Here is a 21,763-nt window from a genome sequence, read left to right on the forward strand (position 1 = left end):
CAATGCCGAAAGTACTACTTACAGCTGGTTCATTATACACGCATGCTCATCCTATCGTTCCTTCAGAATTCAACATGGCGGCCTTACCCCTTTTTGGAACTATGAGCTCAATTTGCAGAAAGTGTGCGGGGCTAACCAACAGATTTTGGCTTCGATCTTCCCAGGTGAGTGTGAATTTATATTTTTAGTTTAACTTCATTTCCATGATGACTAAAAGTTGTTCATTGAGCGTAAAATGTTGTTTTTTGTGGTAAGGTTACTTTATTTGAATGCTTGCATGCATGCGTGGCAACTTTCTTGGAAGTGATATTGGGGGCTGGCTATCGATCACAATTCTTCTTGTGCCTTGCTAGATCAGAGTAACAAAGTAACACGCTTACGGACTTACCTTGGATTGTGAATCGAATTTACACCTGATTTCAAAAAACTTACAAGACGTCTGTTTTAGGCTGTTTTAGCTACCGAAAAAGTCGAAAGGAGAGTTGTGCCTGGGGCAGGGGGGACTTCCTAGTAATAGGCTTATAGAGATGTACTGCTGAATGGGTTGCATTTTCACAATTGGATTGACTATAATGGGATTATATTTTCGATAGAGTTTCCAGATTGGGGTTGCACATTTTTCAGGATTTGGGGGTTGTGCAGTCTGTCGGGAAGGATTAAGAAAAGGTGAAGATTTCAACGTTAAGAAGTTGTTACTGTATTACCAAACTGACCAAGACAGGATATATGACTGGCTACAGAAAAGAGGGCAATAGACCATTTTACAGTTGTGTACTTAGTTGCCAAGCCTTTGATTTGAAGTGAGGCTGAGGGTGACATTGTTGTGATAGAAACCAATATCTAGTTAGCATGATAACAAAGAAATTTGCATTTGAAAAGCAGCAACATCTGTATCATAACAAGGTCACCCTTAGCCTCACTCCTGTTCAAAGGCTTGGCCCCAAAGCCTACAACTGTAAAAAGGTCTATTGGGAAGGAGTTTTGAGAGGCCAGTGGTACACACACAGCAAAAATTGACCTCATTGCCCCCCCTTAGTTGTGGAGACCAGAAGCACTGAGCTCTATGACGAAGTGAAAGCCAAGGGGGGGGGGGGGGGGTTGGAGTCAGGGTACTGATGGGAATCTTACTTGACTCCTCTAATGTTTATGATTTGGTGAAAACTAGATTGATGGAGTCTTCTGGAGTTGGAGGGCTTGAACATTATTTTGGATCCAGTTGTGTAAAGGGGCAAATAATGCTCTCCAATGGATAAGTTGCTATCCAGCAGGACCTGCATGATAATAGTCCATTTTACAGTTGTGTGCTTGGTTGCCAAGCCTTTGAATGGGAGTGAGGCTAGGGTTGACCTTGTTATGATACAAACCTTGCTGCCTTTCAAATGTAAATCACTTTGTTATCATGCTAACTAGATACAGGTCTCTATCACAACAAGGTCATCTTTAGCCTCACTCTGAATCAAAGGCTTGGCAACTAAGTACACAACTGTAAAATGGCCTATTTGTTTCCTCCACTTTTGCTTGTCACTACAAGAGTGAAAGATGAGCCTTGACTCTCTTTTCCAAGCACTTTCCCCTATGAGACTAAGGAATTTCTTAGTTCCCTTTCTGAGATGTTAATGATTTGGCTAAAGCAAATTGAAGGCCATAAACATTTCTAGATTTAGACTGTATTAAATGGCTCATCAGTGTTTTTTGTTATGTTTGCAAGCATTTACTCGGGTCTGTTTTTTTTTTACGCAGTCTTGTTTGATCTTGTGTTTATTTCTAGGCCAGTGCAGTTAATGTTACTCCAGTCAGATGGCTGAATCTCCAAGAATTCCAGAGCAAAAAACTAATGGCAGACAATGGCCTTCATGTACAGAGATTTAAAGTTGCAGAAACTGGTAAAGAAGCAGTTGCAATTGCTAAGGAATTGAGTAAGTCATCAGTAAAGAAAATTGTATCACATTTTAACAAATAAATTCAATGTCGTTGTGTGTCTGTTCAGTGATAGAATGCAAATGATATCAAAATGTCGTAAGAACAACAAAATTGGCATACAAGGCCCAGCTGTATGTGATCCTGGTGTACTTTCTGCATTTTGACATCATCTGTGATCTATTGCTGAAAAGAACCATGACAACGTAGAATCTTTTTTTTTTATGTAATGAAGAGGCAAAATGTGTTGATGGTGACGCTATCTATGTACGGTATCTGTTCTCTAGTAGATCATATGTATAAACCAATCAAAGTATGTGTATTATTTAAGGCACTAAATACCATTACCATTCATAATTTAATGAGGGTTCATCTTCATAAGTAAGTAGTTTTGATGCTAGTCTATGATTAAAGTGAGAATCTGTATCACGACCTGTATATAGGTGTATTTCACTGAAAATAGCTAATTTTAAAGTCCCTGATACTCAGGCGTTCTTACCGTGTTACAAAAGGTATTTAGTGAACCCTTTCCTCCCGAGGAGTGATCAATAAGTAATTTCATTGTGTAGTACTAATACATGAGCTACTTTGTTAAATGTGGTCAAAGACAGACATAAATGTCTGGCTAAAAAGATATATTCAAATATGCCCATGAATGTTGGAAATCTTATCTCAGAGGGTTTCAAATGTCAAAATTTCCAGGAGAGCATGCTTTGGGACCCTCCCATAAGGGTGGGCATGTTACATGCTAAGCATAATTCAATTCAGTTAGCCACTCAGTTCAGATTATGCACCTATTGTATTTTCTCACCACAACCCTAATATTTAAATAGTACCAACTGTCATTAACAATATTGTCTGTTGTAATTTTGTAGATGCTAAAGAATTTGTACTAAAAGCACAAATCCTTGCTGGTGGTCGGGGCAAGGGAACATTCACAAGTGGCTTGCAGGGTGGTGTACATTTGACGTCAGAGTAAGTTAGTGTTTAACAATATTATATTGTTTCTCATGAAGTATACTTGTAAAGTTGTTTTTTTTTCTTTGATAAGGTAAAAAGGGTAAGAATCCATTTTTCAATTTTTTTTTTTAAATTTCTGTGTATTTTTCTCTCGTGTCTGACCCACAAATGCAACAATAACCATCATAACAGACAAGTGGCCAATTTTTTACTTTGTGCTCATTTATTTTTTATCATTTTTTATTCATGTATTTCATTTGCTTTTACATTCAGTCCAGAGAAAATTGGTAAATTGACAGACAAGATGGTGGGATACAACTTAACAACAAAACAAACACCTCCTGGAGGAGTGCTTGTGCAAAAGGTAATTTGGAAATGGCCTATTATTAGGCTAGCCAAAGTTTTGATGTGTGAATTAATAGCACGAACAGGAATACATTGAGAATTGTCTGATTACTGATGTTTTGGCAGGTTATGGTAGCAGAGAGTTATGACATTTCGCGTGAGACCTATTTAGCCATTTTAATGGACAGAGCTTATCAAGGACCCGTCATTGTTGGAAGTCCCAAAGGTGGTGTAGATATCGAGGAAGTCGCAGAAAAAACACCTGAACATATACACAAGGTAATATTGACCATCCTAACTTAAAAACCTGATCAGCATCAATCTTACATGTGAGCGCTTGTAGCCTGCTAGCAGACGGTAGTTTGTGTTTTCAAGCGCGAGATTCAGCGGGGTGGAAGATCGTGGACGCGTGTCAAAGCAAGGTAGAGGGGTAAGGGGAGAAGAACCAGGTTTTTCTCCCCCTCCCCCATCCCCCTCGCTTTGTCACTCGTCCCAATTCTTCCATCCGTCCAGTATGGCGACGGAATATTCGCCGCGCGGAATCTCGTGCTTGAAAACACAAACTACCGCCTGCGTTTGTCGATTGAGTTTCGTAAGACTAAAACCAAGGTGATCGCAAAAGCCAATCAGAAGAAAGAAAAATACCTTTAAGAGCCAATGAGAACATAGAGTAAAACTAACTAAACTGTCAACCAAGCTCGGAAGGGAAGACGTGGGCAACCCAGGTTAGACTGGGTTAAGTTTTGCATCTGATTGGTTGAGAGAGAGCGCGAGTTTTCCTGACCAATCACAGCGAAGAAAAGTAAAACCAATACAATCTCGGATTTCTTTCAACACTGCTCCATCATGCAAGACATAGTGAATATTGTCTTAACTTCTTTCATCTACAGGTTGCTGTTGACATCTTTCAGGGGATAACTGATACAGATGCAAGATACCTCGCCGAGAAATTAGAATTTCAAGGACCTTTGTTAGAAGAAGTAGGTTAATGGACAAAAGTACATGTACATGTATTAATAAACACGTAACGAGTGGTCCCCTGCGAAACAGGTGATTATGTTTCCCCAGGAATCTCAATGTTTCTAGAGACGGAGCCGATTTAAGTGATTTGTTACACGGCACAACTAAGACACTAGAGTAATTTGGTTATATCAACTAAGTTGAAATTGTGAATTGGCCACCGTATTCGTTACGGTGGCCAATTTACAATTTCAACTTAGTTGATATAACCAAATTACCTTGTTACCCCCACCGAAGCAGCACCAGTTTCTTTAGAAACTTTCAGCCCTTAAGACACTAGAGGGCGCAATGTGAAAACAAATCGCAAATTAGTAGATTGGAGCACTTTTTGATAAAGTGTTGTTAAACGTAAACAAAAGTAATCACAGCGGCCAATCATAAGGGTGGAATATACTCCAAAGAGCCAATGAGAACTCAAACTAAAAACAACCAAACTGGCAAAAGCGCGGGAAAACGCGGGTAACCAAGCGCGGAAAGACGGGGGTGACCAAGCGCGGGAAAACACGGGTGACCAAGCGCGGGAAAATACGAGTTACCAAGCGGGGAAAAAGCGGTGACCAAGTCGTGATTGGTTTTAGTGTACAAAGTATATTGCACAAGCTCATTTGGACCAGTGGAAGTCTTCCTTATTCTGATTTCAATGAGTAATTTGTTAGTAGTACTTCTGTTTGTGTCTTGCAGGCCGCAGAACAGATAAAGGCACTTTATAAGCTGTTTCTTAAAGTTGATGCGACACAAGTAGAAATTAATCCTTTTGGTGAAACACCTGATGGCAAAGGTATGCAACACTAGGGCAAATATTCTACACTACTTTGAATTACTGGTCAAAGCTTTTTTGAGTATGGGGTTTTGTTAAATATCATATGTATTGAAAAGAACGTGTGATTTGAAATTGTTTCAGTTGTTTGCTTTGATGCCAAGTTCAACTTTGACGACAGTGCCAGGTTTCGACAGAAGGAAGTGTTTGCTATGGATGATCAGACTGAAAGCGATCCACGTGAGGTGGAGGCTGGAAAATATGACCTTAATTATATTGGTCTGGATGGGAACATTGCCTGTCTTGGTAAGGACAGTGTTCTGGCAGACAAATACACCTCCACAAATATCAAATATCACTGCAGCTTTTACTTAATGCCCTTAACTGTTGGACACCCAAGAGTGACAAGCACTTTGATCTAATTTCTCTCTAAGATATCACCCCTGAATCACACATCAAGGTCGCAAGAATCAAGGAAATGATCACCAACTGATGAAGCTCTTAGTTGTTAAACAAATTCTCCTTGTCAGCGTCTTAGGAAATGTATGGAAAACGGTATGAAGAATATGTATACTGATATTGGGGCGTAAATACGTGACCGCTAGACACAGGTCGTCAAATTGTCGACTTAAACCGTAAGTTAAGTCGCCAAGATACTTTTCTTCTCGCTATGGTGGCCAATACGATTGCAGTCTACAGCAGTATTTGGATGCTCTTTCGCGTAATTTGGTTCATTTTCAATACAGTTGAACCCGATCAATTTTAGGCATTTCTTAAACCTACCCCCATCCTGTTTTCCACATAGCTAGTTATTTCTTTAAGTTAATCCTTGCATATTCCCCACACCGTTTTTTTCACATTTCCTGTGTTGTTAAAAAGAACATCTTGATATGCTTTAATGTGACAGCATGATGCTGTTAGTGAGTTTCACAGGCGCTTACCAATACTTGGCTTTGTAGCCGCGCGATGCGGTTCCAGTCGAGGCCCACAAATTGACCCTTGCTCGCCATAGAGTCTCCAGTAGCTCAGTGGTTAGAGCATCCGACTAGATACGGAGGGTCGTGGGTTCAAGTCCCATCTGGGGCTCGGATTTTTCTATTACACTAAAAATTGTTTCATCTTTACATGTTAAAAAGAATAAAGTGTAAAACAACCAAGAGCTTCTTTAGTTGACTTTCTCATACAACTCAAGGGTGCTAGTGTAAGTAGAAATTAGATTCTAGTCCCTCTCTGAAGTTAAGGGTTTAAGAGATACCTGAGTTGTAGTAAGCACGACTCTTCCTGTTCTCATGGACTTCAGTTAGATCCCAGGGTTATGACCGAGAATCTTCATACAATTCTTACTGTTTGATTCCTAGTTAATGGCGCTGGCTTAGCAATGGCAACTATGGATATTATCAAACTTCACGGGGGTACCCCAGCGAACTTCTTAGATCTCGGGGGTGGCGTGAAGGAAGAAGGAGTATTTCAAGCTTTCAACATTGTAACAAAGGACCCTAGAGTGAGTAACAACTTTAATACCCACGTTGTTTTTGGTTATATTGTTGTTGTTATTGTTGTTAATGTTGATGATGTTGCTTTTGTTACACACAAACTTCGATAGCAGCCACGGCACTCAATCCAGAAGCATTTAGAGCTACTTTGGGGTCTGTTTCTCTTTTAAGGTAAAATCTATTCTTGTGAATATATTTGGCGGCATCGTTAACTGTGCCACTGTAGCAGATGGAATAACTTCAGCGTACAAGAAACTCAAGGTTAATGTTCCTGTAGTGTTGCGGTTAGAAGGTACGTTTTAACTCTCTTCGTTTTGATGTTTATCGCGGTAATCGCTCTAAGTGAAGATGTACTGTGTATATTTGAATCGTTTCACCGGGAACATTACCAGTGGATAGCTTTCCCCCCTTTCCTGCTGACTGGTGGATGATACCACGCAACTCTCTGATTTGTTACTTGTGGTTGCTAAAATAGTCGAATTCTAATTGGTAATTTATCTTGTATCATAAGAAGCGCTGCGATAGGTTTCCCAACTTTTTGTCTTACAGTGCCACGCTTTCTGTTTGGTTAGTCGGCAGAAAATCGCGTTCTGATTGGTCAGTTATGTTGCATCGTGTCTCAACAGTTTTCCCGCTTTTTTCGCTAGTTGATGGCGCCATGCTTCCATTCTCATAAGTTAACTGACAGAAGACGCATTTTGCTCGGTCGTATATCTTCTGTCGTTTACAATCGGGAACAAAGCAATAGTTTTCCCGCTTTTTAAGCCGGTTGTGCCGCGCTTCCTCCTGATACGGTCGTTGAGGAGAAGTTTGCATTCTGACAGGTCTAATGTCACGTATATGGCGTGGGACAATTCTTACTAACTCGTCTTCATTTTAATACAAAGGTACAAATGTGGAAGAGGCCAAACGGATTCTCAGAGACAGTGGAATGCCGCTGATCCTAGCAGATGATATGGACGACGCGGCTCAAAAAGCAGTCACAAGTCTTACAAACTAATGTTTGTTTTTTTTTTTTTTTTTGGACCATCTAGTGGGTTACCAATCCATTAAGCACTTGCGCTGAAATAACTGGGCCCTCAATCGATAAGTGAATATAATTCGTGCGCGAGAAGGCCTAAATGATTAAAAACAATTAAAGACAGACTCTATGGTGAGAGGCTTTACGTTGTGCTTGGTACATTGTTTGTGTATGGTACATGGATTAGAACTTCGAAATGTAATGAAAGACTCCGGGAGTTCACATAGATAAGACTCGAGTATTTTTATAGGCCTCTTTGTCTTAAGAATTAAGCACAAATTTTTGCAGGTTGGTCATTTTGAAATCCGAGTAAATTTTTCGCTATCTCTGGTCGTCCTTGTCCTTTTTCGGTTTATGCTTTTTTTTTTTTTATTTTTTTTTTTATTGCTGATCTACTGATCATTTGTTCTAAATAATCCTAAAAATGACTCCACCCTGCTTAGCTGGCTCTTTAGTGAGCCAAGAAAATAAGCAGTGGAGGTTAGGAGAATTTGAGTTCGAACCTCGCAGCGCTTTTATCAGGACAGTTCAACAGAGCTACCACACCACACTTTGAGCCATGTTGGTTCGCGTATGTCTGATCAAAGTCTATTAAATATTTTGCTGCCTTCGAACCACATTTCCAGTGTCCTTCAAAGTTCACGAACTAGGCATAATTAGAGCCGCGTTTAAGCGGGAATGTGTCATACACTTCTTGTCTGTAATCCAAACTGAACTGCATTTTAAATTAAATGAATATGTAAACTTCATTTACTAAGAACTCGTGTAATTCTGGTCAGGGTTAAAATGGGTGAATGTATTGGTGAATCTTTAAACTTAATGAACAATACAATTTCTATGCAATGCTATTAAAAAGATCAGTATCGATTGACAATAAGTCGATCGATGGCTAATCGACAGTTTATACACTGGATCAAGGTCAGTCATCGCGTTCCAGAATATCTTACACGTCTTCGGCCGAAGAACCGATGTCACTTTTCTCATGTACGGTATTCTCTTCTCTTCGAACTATTAGCCGGCGCTTTCTTTTCACAGTGTGTGTGTTGCGTAACAACCCAGCGAAATGACGTTTTGAGTCAACTGCCACTGCAAGGTTAAGAAAATTTCCATCCCAGCTTTAACGTTTGGGCGTAACAGCGTGTGTGACGCGGCAAGTTGGAGTGATAGCACAGGTTTTACTAATGATTTGTGGTCCCTTGAGCGGTTTTTTTTTTTCTCAGGGTTTTGGGGTTTTTCTCCCTACCCAAGAACTAACACTACGAATTTCATCTCCACCTGAAAGCAAAATACGAGAAGACCCTCTGCGAGGAAGTCTACGACCCGTGCCAAACTCTCTCGATGCATTTTGATTGTGGAAGATGATGATGATGAAACTTTATTTATGTGTCTGTTAGGGATCTAGCTCCTGACTAGCAAGGTGCTAATTGGTGACACAGTATAGTTATACAATAAACATCTTAAAATGTACTAATTTATACACTAATTATACGGTAACTTAAGCTATAAAAAAACATTATACAATAAGAATTATCTTAAAATGTACCAATTAATACACTATTAATTAGTAAATTATTTAGATCTATTCGTCTAATCTTATTCTTACAAACTTCCAGTGTGTACGATCTTGTAATGTTCATGCTCAGTTTTGACCAGAGAAAGAAAAATATGTGCCTGGGCGAACATTGAAGATACGACGAGTGCGAACACTTGCTCCATGCCCACAACTTGTGCAAAAAAATACATCGAATCTGACAAATAGGAACATCCTTCACTCCTCCTCCACTCCTTTCGTGTTCCGTCAATTCTACCTTTGAAAGAAAGGAAGACGTTGCAGAACTCAGTAACGCAATAAGAAGGGAGAGCCGTAGTAATACGAGGGAAAACCAGGATAAGAAACTGAGACGTTTACTCGGTAAAATCTACAAGGTAACGGACAACGAATATTTAAGAAGTTGAACTTGCGGCAGCGGATCCCTTGAAGACCCATATATTGCCAAGTTTTACAATGTAAACGTACAACAAGAGTAATTTGGTTATATCAACTAAGTTGAAATAATGAATTGGCCACCGTAAATAGTTAAAAAGCTGACGTTTCTACCGTTAGACCTTCGTCAGAGCGAATGGAGGAATTGTGGGTCGCGTGTGTGTTTATATGCAGAAAGTGGAGCTACGCTATTGGTTGGAACATGTTGACGAGAAAAACAATAAATTAGTAGCATTAAAAGCGTTCGTTGATAGCTATGGGATTTAGAGTGCCGATTTGAAAGATAAACTTTTATTCAAGAGTTTTGCAGCTTTTCGAGCTTCCTAATCGTAAGGAAAGATCGCAGACTGCCATATGCTGCTTAGAATGATAAGGTAGCTAAAGTCTAGCGACTTGTTTTAATGCGTCCTTGTCATTCCTTTGTACGTCGCATTCCATTCGCCCTCACATGTGACCCTCACAACCACAGTTAAATCCGTTATTCTTAAAAACTTTAAATTACTTCAAAACGACCGCCACAGATACAACATATAAACAACAAAATAGCAAAAAATGCTGGCATTCTCACTCAATTAAGACATAGATTTTAATATGCTGAAACAAATATACTATGCTTTGATATATCCCTTTTAAGCTATGATATTATTGCCTGAGGCTGTGCCACCAATACTAAACTAAGTTGTCTTTGTATTAAGCAGAAAAAATATCTCCGGAGCATCTTCTTTGCACATGCTAGGGATAATGCTGGTCCTTATTATAAACTGCTGGGAATTTTAAAATTGGATGGTATATATAAATTCTGAATATGCTGCCTTTCACATAAGATTAAGAATAGAACTGGTAGCATTCCAGATGTCTTCTAGTAATTTCGATTTTTTTTTTTTTTTTAAGACCAAGAGTATTCACTAACACGGGAAAATCATCATTCAAATTCTCTGGTTCAAAGATCTGGGAAACCGTACCCAACAGTCTTTCTTAAACATGTGCTCTACCAATACCTTTAAGAAAGAATGGAAACGTCAACTTTTGTTAAATCAAACTTGATTATTTTGCTTTACTTTAGTTTACTGCTGATTTATATGACCTTTACGGTGTCCAACTGGAAAGCTTTTGCTATCTTGGACATGCACCATGCACATGTCAACCTTATTTTTATGGCCAAATATTACCTTTATTTTTTTCTCTTTCTCTTATCTTTAATATAAACCCTGTAAATGTCATTTATAGTGTGAAATAAAGAGTTGAATTGAATTGAATTGAAATAATCCAGAGACTAGCACTATCTTTTCGCAACCTCCATTTATTTCATTCAAACGTGACAAAAAACATAGGCAACTTTTTGGTCAGAAGTTCATTCCAAACTAATGACCAACTAAGAAGTTTTAAATGCGATCGCACACGATGCAAAACTTGTCCTTTCATTCACAACACTGAGATAATATCGGGACCCAAACGATCCATTAAGATTATTGATCTCTTCACGTGCACCTCCGCCAAGGTCATCTATTACGTACTTACACTCATTGCCAAAAGATATACATCGGTGAAACAGGAAGACGGCCAGGTGACCGATTCTGAAAACACCTTCACGACATAGAAAGAAATGACAAGGGAAAGGAAGGTGCTTGAACGTGCAAAAGTAATACGCAGCAGAGCATACGTTAATACCAATTATATCGCCGGAATATTTTGCAGTCATCCAAGAAAAGGAAGAAGACTGGACCCTAACAAGCGTTGATTCATGGCGTGCGATTACCATTCTATGCTCCCAACATTGATAAAGATTTTGAGAAGGATTTAAATCGTTTTGAAATCCGGTCAGACGATATTTATGCGGTTAGTTTTCCAAAATCAGGTAAGGATCAGGATTCAGATCAAGAATGGACCAAGTTTATCGTTCAAATGTTTTGGGTGACAAATTCCCTAAGGATTCTAAGCTGTAGAAGTTTAGTATCCGTGCTATAATTCTTCAATAGAAGTCGCACGGATTTGAGTTTTAATCAACGCTCTCTGATTTTAAGAGCCAGTGACCACAATTGTATTTTGCTAAGATATTTACTTAATTAACTGCGCTGATTAAGGCCACTTAAGGCCACTTAAAGCGATCTATTTTTACTGAAGTGATAAAAGGCGACTTGAGGCGACTTAAGAAAAATTGGCAGAAAAACTGTTACGACTTAAGGCGATTTAAGGCGACTTTAGGCGACTTAAGGCAACCTAAGGTCCCAGAGTAGGCCTCTAATACTTTCCACAGCTTTTCTTTTTTGTGATACATTCGCTTCATTTCTTGTTCGTTTCTTGTAATTTGTTTCGAAATTTTAAGATTGTGTCTTCCCAATTCGAGGCTGTTTACATTCTCAATGAAAAACTCTCCGATTGGTCAAGTTACCCCACTTTGTAGTCGGTTTCTTTATTTCAAGGCAGTCTTCTGAGTGCTGATTCATTTGTGAACATGAAAATTTCGGTGAGAGAAGATCAAATTTTGTCCATAAGACGTCAGCGACATATGCTTTAGCATCCATTTTCAATCAATATTTATCCATTTCAGACCACGTGACCACTTAGCTGAAAAAAAGGTCTATACGGAGAGAATGTAAAAAAATAAAATTTTATAACCAACCGAATCACTCCTACAACTCACGGAGTAGCTAATGTTCACAACCGACCGACTAAGAGCTTACGAGAAATGAAAACTGCAGAAAACGAGATCCGTTCTTCAACTAGTTTACTTTTGCCACAGGAACAACCTGGGTGCAAGAAATTGTCTGGCAAATTTTCAACGATGGAAAAATCAGTGTAGAAAGAGTGGAAAGGCGATACCCCTTTTTGGAGAAAAGTCAACTCTTCGATAGGCCTGGAGACGACTCAGACAAGAAGAAGGTCTCGGTCAATTCTCGGCCTAGTCCCGGCTTAATAAAGTCACATCTTCCTTATCACGTGATTCCGATGAGCAAAGATGAAAACAAAAGCAGCAAGTATATTTACGTGGCAAGAAATCCAAGAGACGTTGCTATTTCATATTATCACTTTGTCTTGAGCTTTGGCGCTGACGGTTACTTTAGTGGGACGTGGAAGTTCTTGGTAAAGCTGTTTCTTGAGGGAAAAAGTAAGGATTTATATTTCTTGAAAATGGTTTTCGCTGTTCGCTAACAAGTTCGCTTCCCTACCATCTCGGCGAGTTCGCTGTCAGAGGAAAAAATCCAGTTCGTCCCAATCTTTACCAGCTTACCGCCCATATAAAAATTATTTCAAAGGTGTTATGATTTCGACAGCCAAATAATATGTTCTGTTGTAATGAAACGAGTTGAAGATTTAGCGAGCTGGCAAAGGTGGGCGCGAACTTGTTTAACCTCAGAGGACAAACCTGAAAAGGTGGTAGGAGGCGAACTTGCAAAAGCCTCCTTAAATCGTTACATAGCTGTGACCAAATTTAATGGTCGTTTTCTAATAATTTTCTGCAGATTCATATGGCTTGTGGTCTGATCACGTGCTACCCTGGTGGGAACACAAAGACGAACCTCACATCTTGTTTGTCAAATACGAAGATTTAAAGAAGGTAAACTATTTATCATGCTGTACTCATCTGTGATTTATTTGGAGTACAAATTGTTGTAGAGTATTTTAAAGGATTGCTATTTTGAGCATTCTTTGGTTTACCTTTTGTTTTGATGAGTCTCGCCTTTTTGCGTCTATGTTGTTATTTTGGTAGATCTATAGTTTTGATCATTTATTCTTAGTGTGTGCTTGAACTTGGCCGGCTCAGTTCTTACCGTGCTACGTAGACATTTTAATCGCTTGTTATGATTGAGGCTAACTAGTTTGCTAGGTGGTCATGTTTGGTTTGGTAAAACTGACCTTGAGTTTTACCCACACTGAATATCCTGTTTTGGAAATTCCCACGGTCAGCTAACCCCGCCAAACATGTCTGTGATTTTTACATTAAATGCGAGGGCACTCCTTGCTGAAGTTAGAAGAGAAATAGCTGTGGTAGTAGAGGGTAGTAGCAACAATAGAAGAGAAGAGAATAAAAGAAGAAAAGTATAGAGTCTTAGTACCTCTTGTTAATTCGCCAAGCGAGTGGTAAAAAACCCCACAACAAAATACACAAGATCGACCTTCGCTTGTCTGACGATTATAAACAAATCCGATACTGTGATCAGTGGGAGAGCGGATATTGTGAAACTAAGAAGCCCCTCTAAAACAAGACTGAGTTGTTGAACAAATCTAAAATAGTGATAATTTCTATCAAAACTCATTTACCTTTAAGGATCTCTGTGGTAACGTTCGACTAATCAGCAAATTTCTCGAGAGGCCACTGTCAGATAAAATTATCTGTAAAATCGCCCACCAGTGTACGTTTGCTGAAATGAAGAAACAGTCAAGCTCTTATATCCTCTCGGCATATGCTACCAAACCAAACTTGCTTCGCAAGGGTTAGATTGGAGAGTGAAAGAGCTTTTTCAGTGAAGAATTAAACAAGCAATTTGACAAGACATTCTTGACGAAATTACACGGGTCTGGGCTGCATTTTGACATACAATAACGCACATTGATTGGTTTTCAAACGAAAATTAATCCCTTTAGTGTAGTGCTTCGATCATCGTATTTGTAGTTCTTCAGGCTATTGCGTCTGGGCCAAGCAATCTTTTTTCTCTGGAGTTTCTGAGTAGCATGGATGAAGAGGAATAGGAGCGGAGCGTTGCGTTTCATAGCATTTATCTCTTTCGCTTTCTTTCCACTCTTTTCAAACTTATCGGCAAGTGAGCATTATCCCTGAAAAACACTAAGTTCTCTTTACTTTATTACAATGAGATCTAAGGAAGCGAGTGGGGAGAATAACTAATCTTAGTCTTGAGTACGTACCTCCGAGAGCTGGACCAAACACAGATACGACATTTGTAATACTCTGATAGAAACCAAACCCACGATCGCGATGAGTTCCTTTAAAACCAAACATGGATGCAACACACATGGCGCTGAACATGGTACCGTCTGTACATCCATACAATAGGAAATAAAGCACAAAATAAATGTATCATTTTGCGAGCAGAAGAACCAAAGAAGCAATTCCCTCCGCAACCGCGGCGATCTGGAAGAGAAAGTGCGCTTGAATCCATTTGATGTTACAGAGACGGCCGATCACAGGACGAATTAACAATGACGTCACACCGCTGTAGATACAAAGTTTGGAAGATTTATTTGCATATATCCCTAGTGTCTCGCAGTAAGGAACCTGTAAAAAAAATTTAATAAAATTTTAGTTAAGCATATTGTTGCTAAACGATTTTTTTTCGCTAATATCTCAATTAGTTCACAGTAGCGGCTTAATCGCTGTTTGAAGGAAACTCAGCCAACAAAATATTTCACCTGGTTCCCAGGGTCTCTCATCTTCCCATCCCCTCTCTTCTCGGGAACGAGGTTGGGAACCTGATCGGTAACAGAATAGCGATGCAGCTTAGCGATCTTTCATTGTTTATTGCCTGGGGAGGGCGGGTTGGGCACTTTCTTTGTGTCACGATAAAATTTACCTGACCTCCCAAAGGATCTATAATATTCTTATAATCCTCCCTCATTGGCAACCTCGTTTCCAGGGAGAGTGAGAGAAGAGAGGGAATGGGAAGACGAGAGACCCTGGGAACAAGGTTGCCTCTTTGGCACTTAAATAGAAGTCAATTTTTTCATGGTGCCCCCTATATACTCTGTTAGCGACGGCTGATCCCCCACTTCTGTAGAAAATCCCTTTCGTTTTTTAATTTCAATTCCTTTTTTTCCTTCCCCACCCCTTGGAGTTGATTCTTGTTTTCACACGTGGCGCGCGTGATTCTGTGAATTAAAAAATCATTGGTTGAGTCAAGGATACTTTCTTTTTTTCCACACATTTTAAGCACCATTAAGACATTTCAGTGAAAGGTGGATTACTCTTTGGAACGTCAAGATGCTAGTTTCTGTGCTAACCTATCGCTAAAACAGCAAATCAGGAAAAAAAAATTCTACATCTCTTCAGGGTCGCTCAAGGTCACTCATGAGAGTTAAAGGGTCAAGATGAAGTAAAACTTGTTTTATCCGTCGCTTTCGGCGGACGGGAGTTAAATGAATCGGTTTTTTACCGCAATTGGTAGTAATGTCGCAATCTGATTGGCCAATTTGCCGATGTCAATAAGTACAGACAACGCTGCTCTCGTCAACGTGTCACGCAATGGTCACGTAATGACAGAATCATTTTAATCGACGTCGATATTGTGGTATCGCCTGCGACTCGTGAGTCCACAAAATTTTGACCACTGTAATGACGAATATTAAAAAAAAGGTATAACCCTTATTTTAAGAGGGTGACACCAGTTACTTCGAAAAGTATTCTTTCTTGTGGCCCTCTAAAAAAAATTGATAATAAAAAGCCAATTTACAAATAGTAATTATAACAAAAATCATAAAAATTCTTGTATTCTCCCTCCCAAGTTGCCTCTCTATAAACAAAATAATTTGAATATATCGACAAGGTTGAAATGGTAAATTGGCCACCGTTATGAATAGAGGAATTGTGGGTTGTGTGTGCTTTTAAAGGCAGAAAATGGAGCTACGTGATTGGTGGGAACATGGCAACGAGAAAAGCACAAATAAATTAGTGGAATGAAAAGCGTTCGTTGATACCTGTGGGATTTAGACTGCCGGTTTGAAAGATGAGTTTTTGTTCAAGAGTTTTACGGCTTTCCGTGCTACTGAGTGTAAGGAAAGACCGCAGATTGCCATATGTTGCTTAGAATGATTAGGTAAATTAAAATGTCTAGCGATTGGTTTCGATGTGTCCTTGTCATTCCTCTCCACTGGGAGCAAAAGTTTATCTTTCAAATCGGCAATGTTAATTCCGTAGGTATCAACGAACACTTTTCAATGATTCTACTAATTTATCCGTGTATTTCTCATCGCCATGTTTCCACCAATAGCGTTGCTCCACTTTCTGCACATAAACCCACACACAACCCACACTTCCTCCATTCGCTCTGACGGAGAGCTAACGTCAGCTACTTAACTCATTACGGTGGCCAATTTACAATTTCAACTTAGTTGATATAACCGAAGCATCTTACTCCAGCAAGAGTGTTGTGTGACGACCTTTAACGACGGGTACAAAAGATAAGTAATTCGCAACGGAGCATACGTTACATACCAGTTATGTCGGAAAATTTCACAGTAATTCAAGAAAAGAAAGGAGAGCTTACTGGACCACGACAAGCATTGATTCATGGTGTACGATTATCATTCTATGCTCCCAACATTGATAAAGATTTTGAGAAGGATTTAAACCATTTTGAAACCCGGTCAGACGATATCTATGTGGTCAGTTTTCCAAAATCAGGTAAGGCCTTGGACTGAGAATGGACCACGTTTATTGTGGTAAATGAAATACCAAATTCCTAGCCAATTATTTTACACGTACCGCTAATCTTTAACAATCATCGGTGAAAAGTTTGTGCATATGTTTTTACAACCCGGACCAAGCAATATTCTCAAGGTCCACCATAATAATCACACAAATTCAAATTTTTCTTATGATAAATTCCCTAAGGATCCTAAGCTTTAGAAGCTTAGTATCCGTGCTATAATTCCTCAACCCAAGTCGCACGAGTTTGAGTTTGAACTCAGCGCTCTCTGGTTTCAAGGCCCAGTGACCACAATTGTATTTTGTAAAGATACTTACTTAATCAACTGCACGAAATAGAAAACATTTTATCTAGCTTCAATCTATAAGCTAAAATCACTTCATCGCCGATAAGGCCTACTCTGCGGACTTCAATCACCGTAAGGTTGGGCGACTTAAGCAAAATTGAAAGAAAAAACACTTTGCGACCTTAGGCGATTTAAGGCCACTTAAGGCCATATAAAGCGATTTTATTTGACTGAAGCGAGAAAAGGCAACTTCAGCGAAATGGGCAGAAAAAATATTGCGACTCGAGGCCATTTAAGGCGATCGACTTAAGGCGACTTAAGGCAACCTCAGGTCCCAGAGCAGGCCTCTGATACTTTCGACAGCTTTTCCTTTTTGTGATACATTCGCTTCATTTCTTGTTCGTTTCTTGAATTTTGTTTGCGAAATTTTATGATTGTGTCTTCGCAATTCAAGGCTGGTTACATTCTCAATTAAAAACTTTCCGATTGGCCACGTTACCCCACTTTGCCGTCGGTTTCTTTTTTTCACGGCAGAAATTTTGTTTATAAGACGTCCGCGACTCATGCTTTAGCATCCATTTTGAATCAGTTTATCCATTTCAGACCACGTGACCACATAGCTTAAAACGGTCTATGAGGAGAGAGCGTAAACCATGCAGTGTAAAATTTTACAGCCAACCGAATGACTGCTATAACTGACGGAGTAACTAATGTTTACAACCAACCGAATGAGAGCTTACGAAAAATGCAGATTGCAGAAAACGAGATCTGTTCTTGAACTAGTTTACTTCTGCCACAGGAACAACCTGGATGCAAGAAATTGTCTGGCAAATTTTCAACGATGGAAAAATCAGTGAAGAAAGAGTGGAAAGGCGATACGCCTTTTTGGAGACAAGTCAACTCTTCGACAGGCCCAGAGGCGATTCAGACAAGAAGGTCTCGTTGAATTCTCAGCCTAGTCCCCGCTTAATAAAGTCACATCTTCCTTATCACGTGATTCCGATGAGCAAAGATGAAAGTAAAAGAAGCAAGTATATTTACGTGGCAAGAAATCCAAAGGACGTTGCTATTTCATATTATCACTTTGTCTTGAGCTTTGGCGCCGACAGTTACTTTAATGGGACCTGGAGGTTCTTTGTAAAGTTGTTTCTTGAAGGAAAAAGTAAGGATTTATATTTCTTGAAAATGGTTTTCGCTGTTCGCTGACAAGTTCACTGCCTACCATCTCGGCGAGTTCGCCATCGGAGGAAAAATCAAGTTCGCCCCCATCTTTACCAGCTTACCCCCTATATATTTCAAAGGTCACGGGTGTTATGGTTTCGACAGCCAAATAATACGTTCTGCTGTAATGAAACGAGTTGAAGATTTCGGAAGGGAAATAAGGGGAGAGGGGTGGGGACGAGCTGGCATAGGGGGGGCGCGAACTTATTTCACCTAAGGGGACAAACCTTAAAAGGTGGTAGGAGGCGAACTTGCAAAAATTCTCCTTAAACCGTTCGATAGCTGTGATCAAATTTAATGATCGTGAATTCGAATAATTTTCTGCAGATTCATATGGCTTGTGGTCTGATCACGTGCTACCCTGGTGGGAACACAAAGACGACCCTCACGTCTTGTTTCTCAAATACGAAGATTTAAAGAAGGTAAAGTATTTATCATGTTGTACTCATCTGTGTTTTATTTGAAGTACAAATACATAAGATCGACGGCGAATCCGATACTGTGATCAGTGGGAAAGTAACAAGCTAACAAGCATTCTAATTAAACTAACAAGCCCTCTAATTAAATCAAGACTGAGCAGTCGTACAAGTCTAAAACAGTGATGATTTCTATCAAAACTCAATTACCTTTTAGGATCTTTGTGGTAACGTTCGACTAATCAGCGAATTTCTCGAGAGGCCACTGTCAGATGAAATGATCTGTAAAATCGCTCACCAGTGTACGTTTGCTGAGATGAAGAAACAGTCAAGCTCTTATATCCTTTCGGCATATGCTACCAAACCAAACTTGCTTCGCAAGGGTCAGATTGGAGAGTGGAAGAGCCTGTTCAGTGAAGAATTAAACAAGCAGTTTGACGAAACATTCTTTGCGAAATTGCACGGGTCTGGGCTGCATTTTGACATAGAATAACACACACTGACTGGTTTTGAAACTGAAAATTAATCCCTTTAGTGTAGTACTTTATCGTATTTGCTATTGCGTAGCTGGGCCAAGCAATCTCTTTTCTCTGGAGTTTCTGAGTAGCAATTCGTTATTGCACTCCTGAAACGATTGTCGGGTTCAATATTCAAATAATCAAATCATTAATGTAATCCTGAGGCCGGGTACGCTTAACTTAGTTTGACTGTAACATTTTGACCACTGTGATGACCAGTGTCGTTGTTGATAAGAGCACAGACCATGCTAAACCACTGTCGATTTGATAAATATCACGGTAAATCAAACATTTATCTAATCCACGACCTCTTTGACAGCACCTTGATTAAAAATATTCAGCATACCTGTAGTCACTTTTCCTTGTTTAAACTCTTCCAACAGCGAGGGAAACAGAATTCCATAGCTGTATGTTAGACCACAGATGATAATGTTACACAAAGCACACACACCACAGACAAACCAAGACCGACATAAATCAGATTTGCATGTGTGTCGTACACACGAGGATGACTGAAAGCCATTTTCGACGACATTTACGGCTGATTCTGACTCTTTCCTCGACATCTTTACGAAATCAGTTGAAACGGTGCTCTAACAAAGCATCACTGGGTGCCTGAAGGGCTCTGAAATGTAGGGTGCCAAACTCCTAAAGCGTTCCTCCCCGTACTCACTAAACCACGGGCAGTCCGCTCCTCTGCGAAGTCGATCCGTCACGCCAACCAACAATGGTCAGTGAAAACAAAGGATTAATGTTACCGCGTGGAGCTCTGGGAGCGAGGTGACTACGGACTTCGCCAGAACATTACACCTCACTCCCACGGTTCCGGTGGCGCAATAACATTTTTTTTTTTTTACGTCGATTTTTTTTTGTACTCGCACATGGACTTCGCTGAAATTGAAAACGAAGGACTGAGCATAAAATATGCTCATTCACCTGACCTCTTGAAACTAGTAAAACAAAAAAGATACGTACCGCAATGTAAGCAATTTCAGTCGCTCTCTTTTACTTCTACTTTTGGCGTCTCCAGCTGTTTTTATTTCTGTTGGGATTCCAGTCAAATAAACTATCACAAGGTAGTTGGAATCTTAACGTTTAATAGAACGAACAACTTACAGTGCAAGCGAATCCTAGCACGAGGTAGGACTAACTTGATTGGCTAACTCGAGTCACATGACAACAAGCGATTGCGTGACAATTACGTTACAATCTCCAACGTTACTTGCACGAATAAAAGTAATGAGTCTCCTTCATTCTTTGGGATGTCACGCAACACTCAGCTCACGCTCTTGGTAATAAGTCGATCGATGGCTAATCGACAGTTTACATACTAGATTAACAAGCGATTACGTGACAGTTAACAAATGGTAAACACCACAGCGTACACTATTGAGTTATGGATGCACGCGGGAGGTTGCTAAGCACGAAAGAAGCGTAAGAGTCGCTCGAGGCGATAGCCGAGAGCGACTCTAGCTTCTTGAGTGCTTAGCAAACCTCCCAAGTGCATCCATAACTTAATAGTGTACGCTGTGGTGTTTACCATTTGTTTTATAACATAACATTGATACATTGTAGCTAAAGATTTCCCTTTTATTTAACAAATCTTACGAGACCAGAAAAAACAAGCGCGCGCGGAAAAATAGTCTTTACATTTCCTCACGTCAGCAGCGTACACCCATGGGCAAATGGGGGACGCTAAAATTGACCAATCAGAGCGCGCGCTTTACTTTGGTTATGTTATAATACTAGATTAAGGTCAGTCATCGCGTTCTAGAATATCTAACACGTCTTTGGTCGAAGAACTGTTGTCGTTTTTCTCATGTATGCCACTCTCTTCTCTTCGAGCTTTCGCTCAACGCCTTTTCACAAGGCGTGTGTTGCGTGGCAACCCATTGAAATGACGTTTCGAGTCAACTACGCTACCACCGCAAGGTCAAAACATTTACCATCCCAGCTTCAAATTTAGGGCGTAACAGCATATATGACGCGGCAAGCTGGAATGCTACCACAGGTTTTATCCATTATTCATCGTCCCTTTAGAGAAGACCCTTTGCGAGGAAGTCTACGAACCGTGTCAAGCTCTCTCTCGGTACACTTTTACTGATGTAGAAAGCGGTATACGTGCCTAAGCGAAAATAAAAGATTTGACAAGAGAGGGCGCAAAAAGGAAGGAAAACAATACGACGAGTACGAAACCTTGCTCTCTGCCCACAACTCATGGGAAAAAAAAAATTAAATCTGATAAATAAGAACATCGATCATCTTCCTAAACTCCTTCCGTACCCCGACTAATCTACCCTTAGAAGAAAGGCAAACGTTGCAGAACTCAGTAACACAATAAGCAGGGAGAGTTTCAAGAATGCAACGGACAACCAGGATAAAAAACCAGACGGTTACTCAGTAAAAATCTACAAGGTAATTGGCAACGAATATTTAAGTAGTTGAA

At 39.8% G+C, this 21,763-nt stretch overlaps 4 protein-coding genes across 4 annotated transcripts; 3 read left to right on the top strand and 1 right to left on the bottom strand.

The window, feature by feature from the left end:
- The first annotated feature begins 13 nt into the window (after positions 1-13).
- Positions 14-7,658, top strand: LOC111335656 (succinate--CoA ligase [GDP-forming] subunit beta, mitochondrial). The gene is made up of 11 exons (XM_022941643.2): positions 14-164; positions 1,769-1,916; positions 2,793-2,892; positions 3,151-3,241; positions 3,349-3,501; positions 4,113-4,202; positions 4,924-5,020; positions 5,144-5,305; positions 6,358-6,500; positions 6,664-6,784; positions 7,380-7,658. Exons 1-11 carry the CDS (start codon positions 75-77, stop codon positions 7,490-7,492), a joined length of 1,308 nt encoding a protein of 435 aa, XP_022797378.2. The 5' UTR covers positions 14-74; the 3' UTR covers positions 7,493-7,658.
- A 417-nt stretch (positions 7,659-8,075) lies between these two features.
- Positions 8,076-19,148, bottom strand: LOC148729849 (uncharacterized). The gene is made up of 4 exons (XM_088761034.1): positions 19,010-19,148; positions 14,361-14,730; positions 13,758-13,858; positions 8,076-9,321 (listed from the first exon to the last, which is right to left on the bottom strand). The coding sequence occupies exons 2-4, from the start codon at positions 14,479-14,481 to the stop codon at positions 9,046-9,048; spliced, it is 498 nt and encodes a 165-aa protein (XP_088617160.1). The 5' UTR covers positions 14,482-14,730; positions 19,010-19,148; the 3' UTR covers positions 8,076-9,045.
- On the top strand, positions 10,350-13,404 carry LOC148729850 (amine sulfotransferase-like). Its single transcript, XM_088760686.1, is given in 5 exon segments — positions 10,350-10,359; positions 11,148-11,214; positions 11,216-11,352; positions 12,238-12,603; positions 12,959-13,404. Coding segments are annotated over 5 exon segments (708 nt in total). The 3' UTR covers positions 13,087-13,404.
- On the top strand, positions 16,513-19,662 carry LOC111335658 (sulfotransferase 1E1). Its single transcript, XM_022941645.2, has 4 exons — positions 16,513-16,851; positions 17,962-18,324; positions 18,711-18,805; positions 19,017-19,662. Exons 1-4 carry the CDS (start codon positions 16,668-16,670, stop codon positions 19,290-19,292), a joined length of 918 nt encoding a protein of 305 aa, XP_022797380.2. The 5' UTR covers positions 16,513-16,667; the 3' UTR covers positions 19,293-19,662.
- Positions 19,663-21,763: the final 2,101 nt, after the last annotated feature.

This window comes from Stylophora pistillata, chromosome 5 (genome assembly GCF_964205215.1).
Source record: "Stylophora pistillata chromosome 5, jaStyPist1.2, whole genome shotgun sequence".
Classification (NCBI taxonomy): Eukaryota; Metazoa; Cnidaria; class Anthozoa; order Scleractinia; family Pocilloporidae; genus Stylophora; species Stylophora pistillata.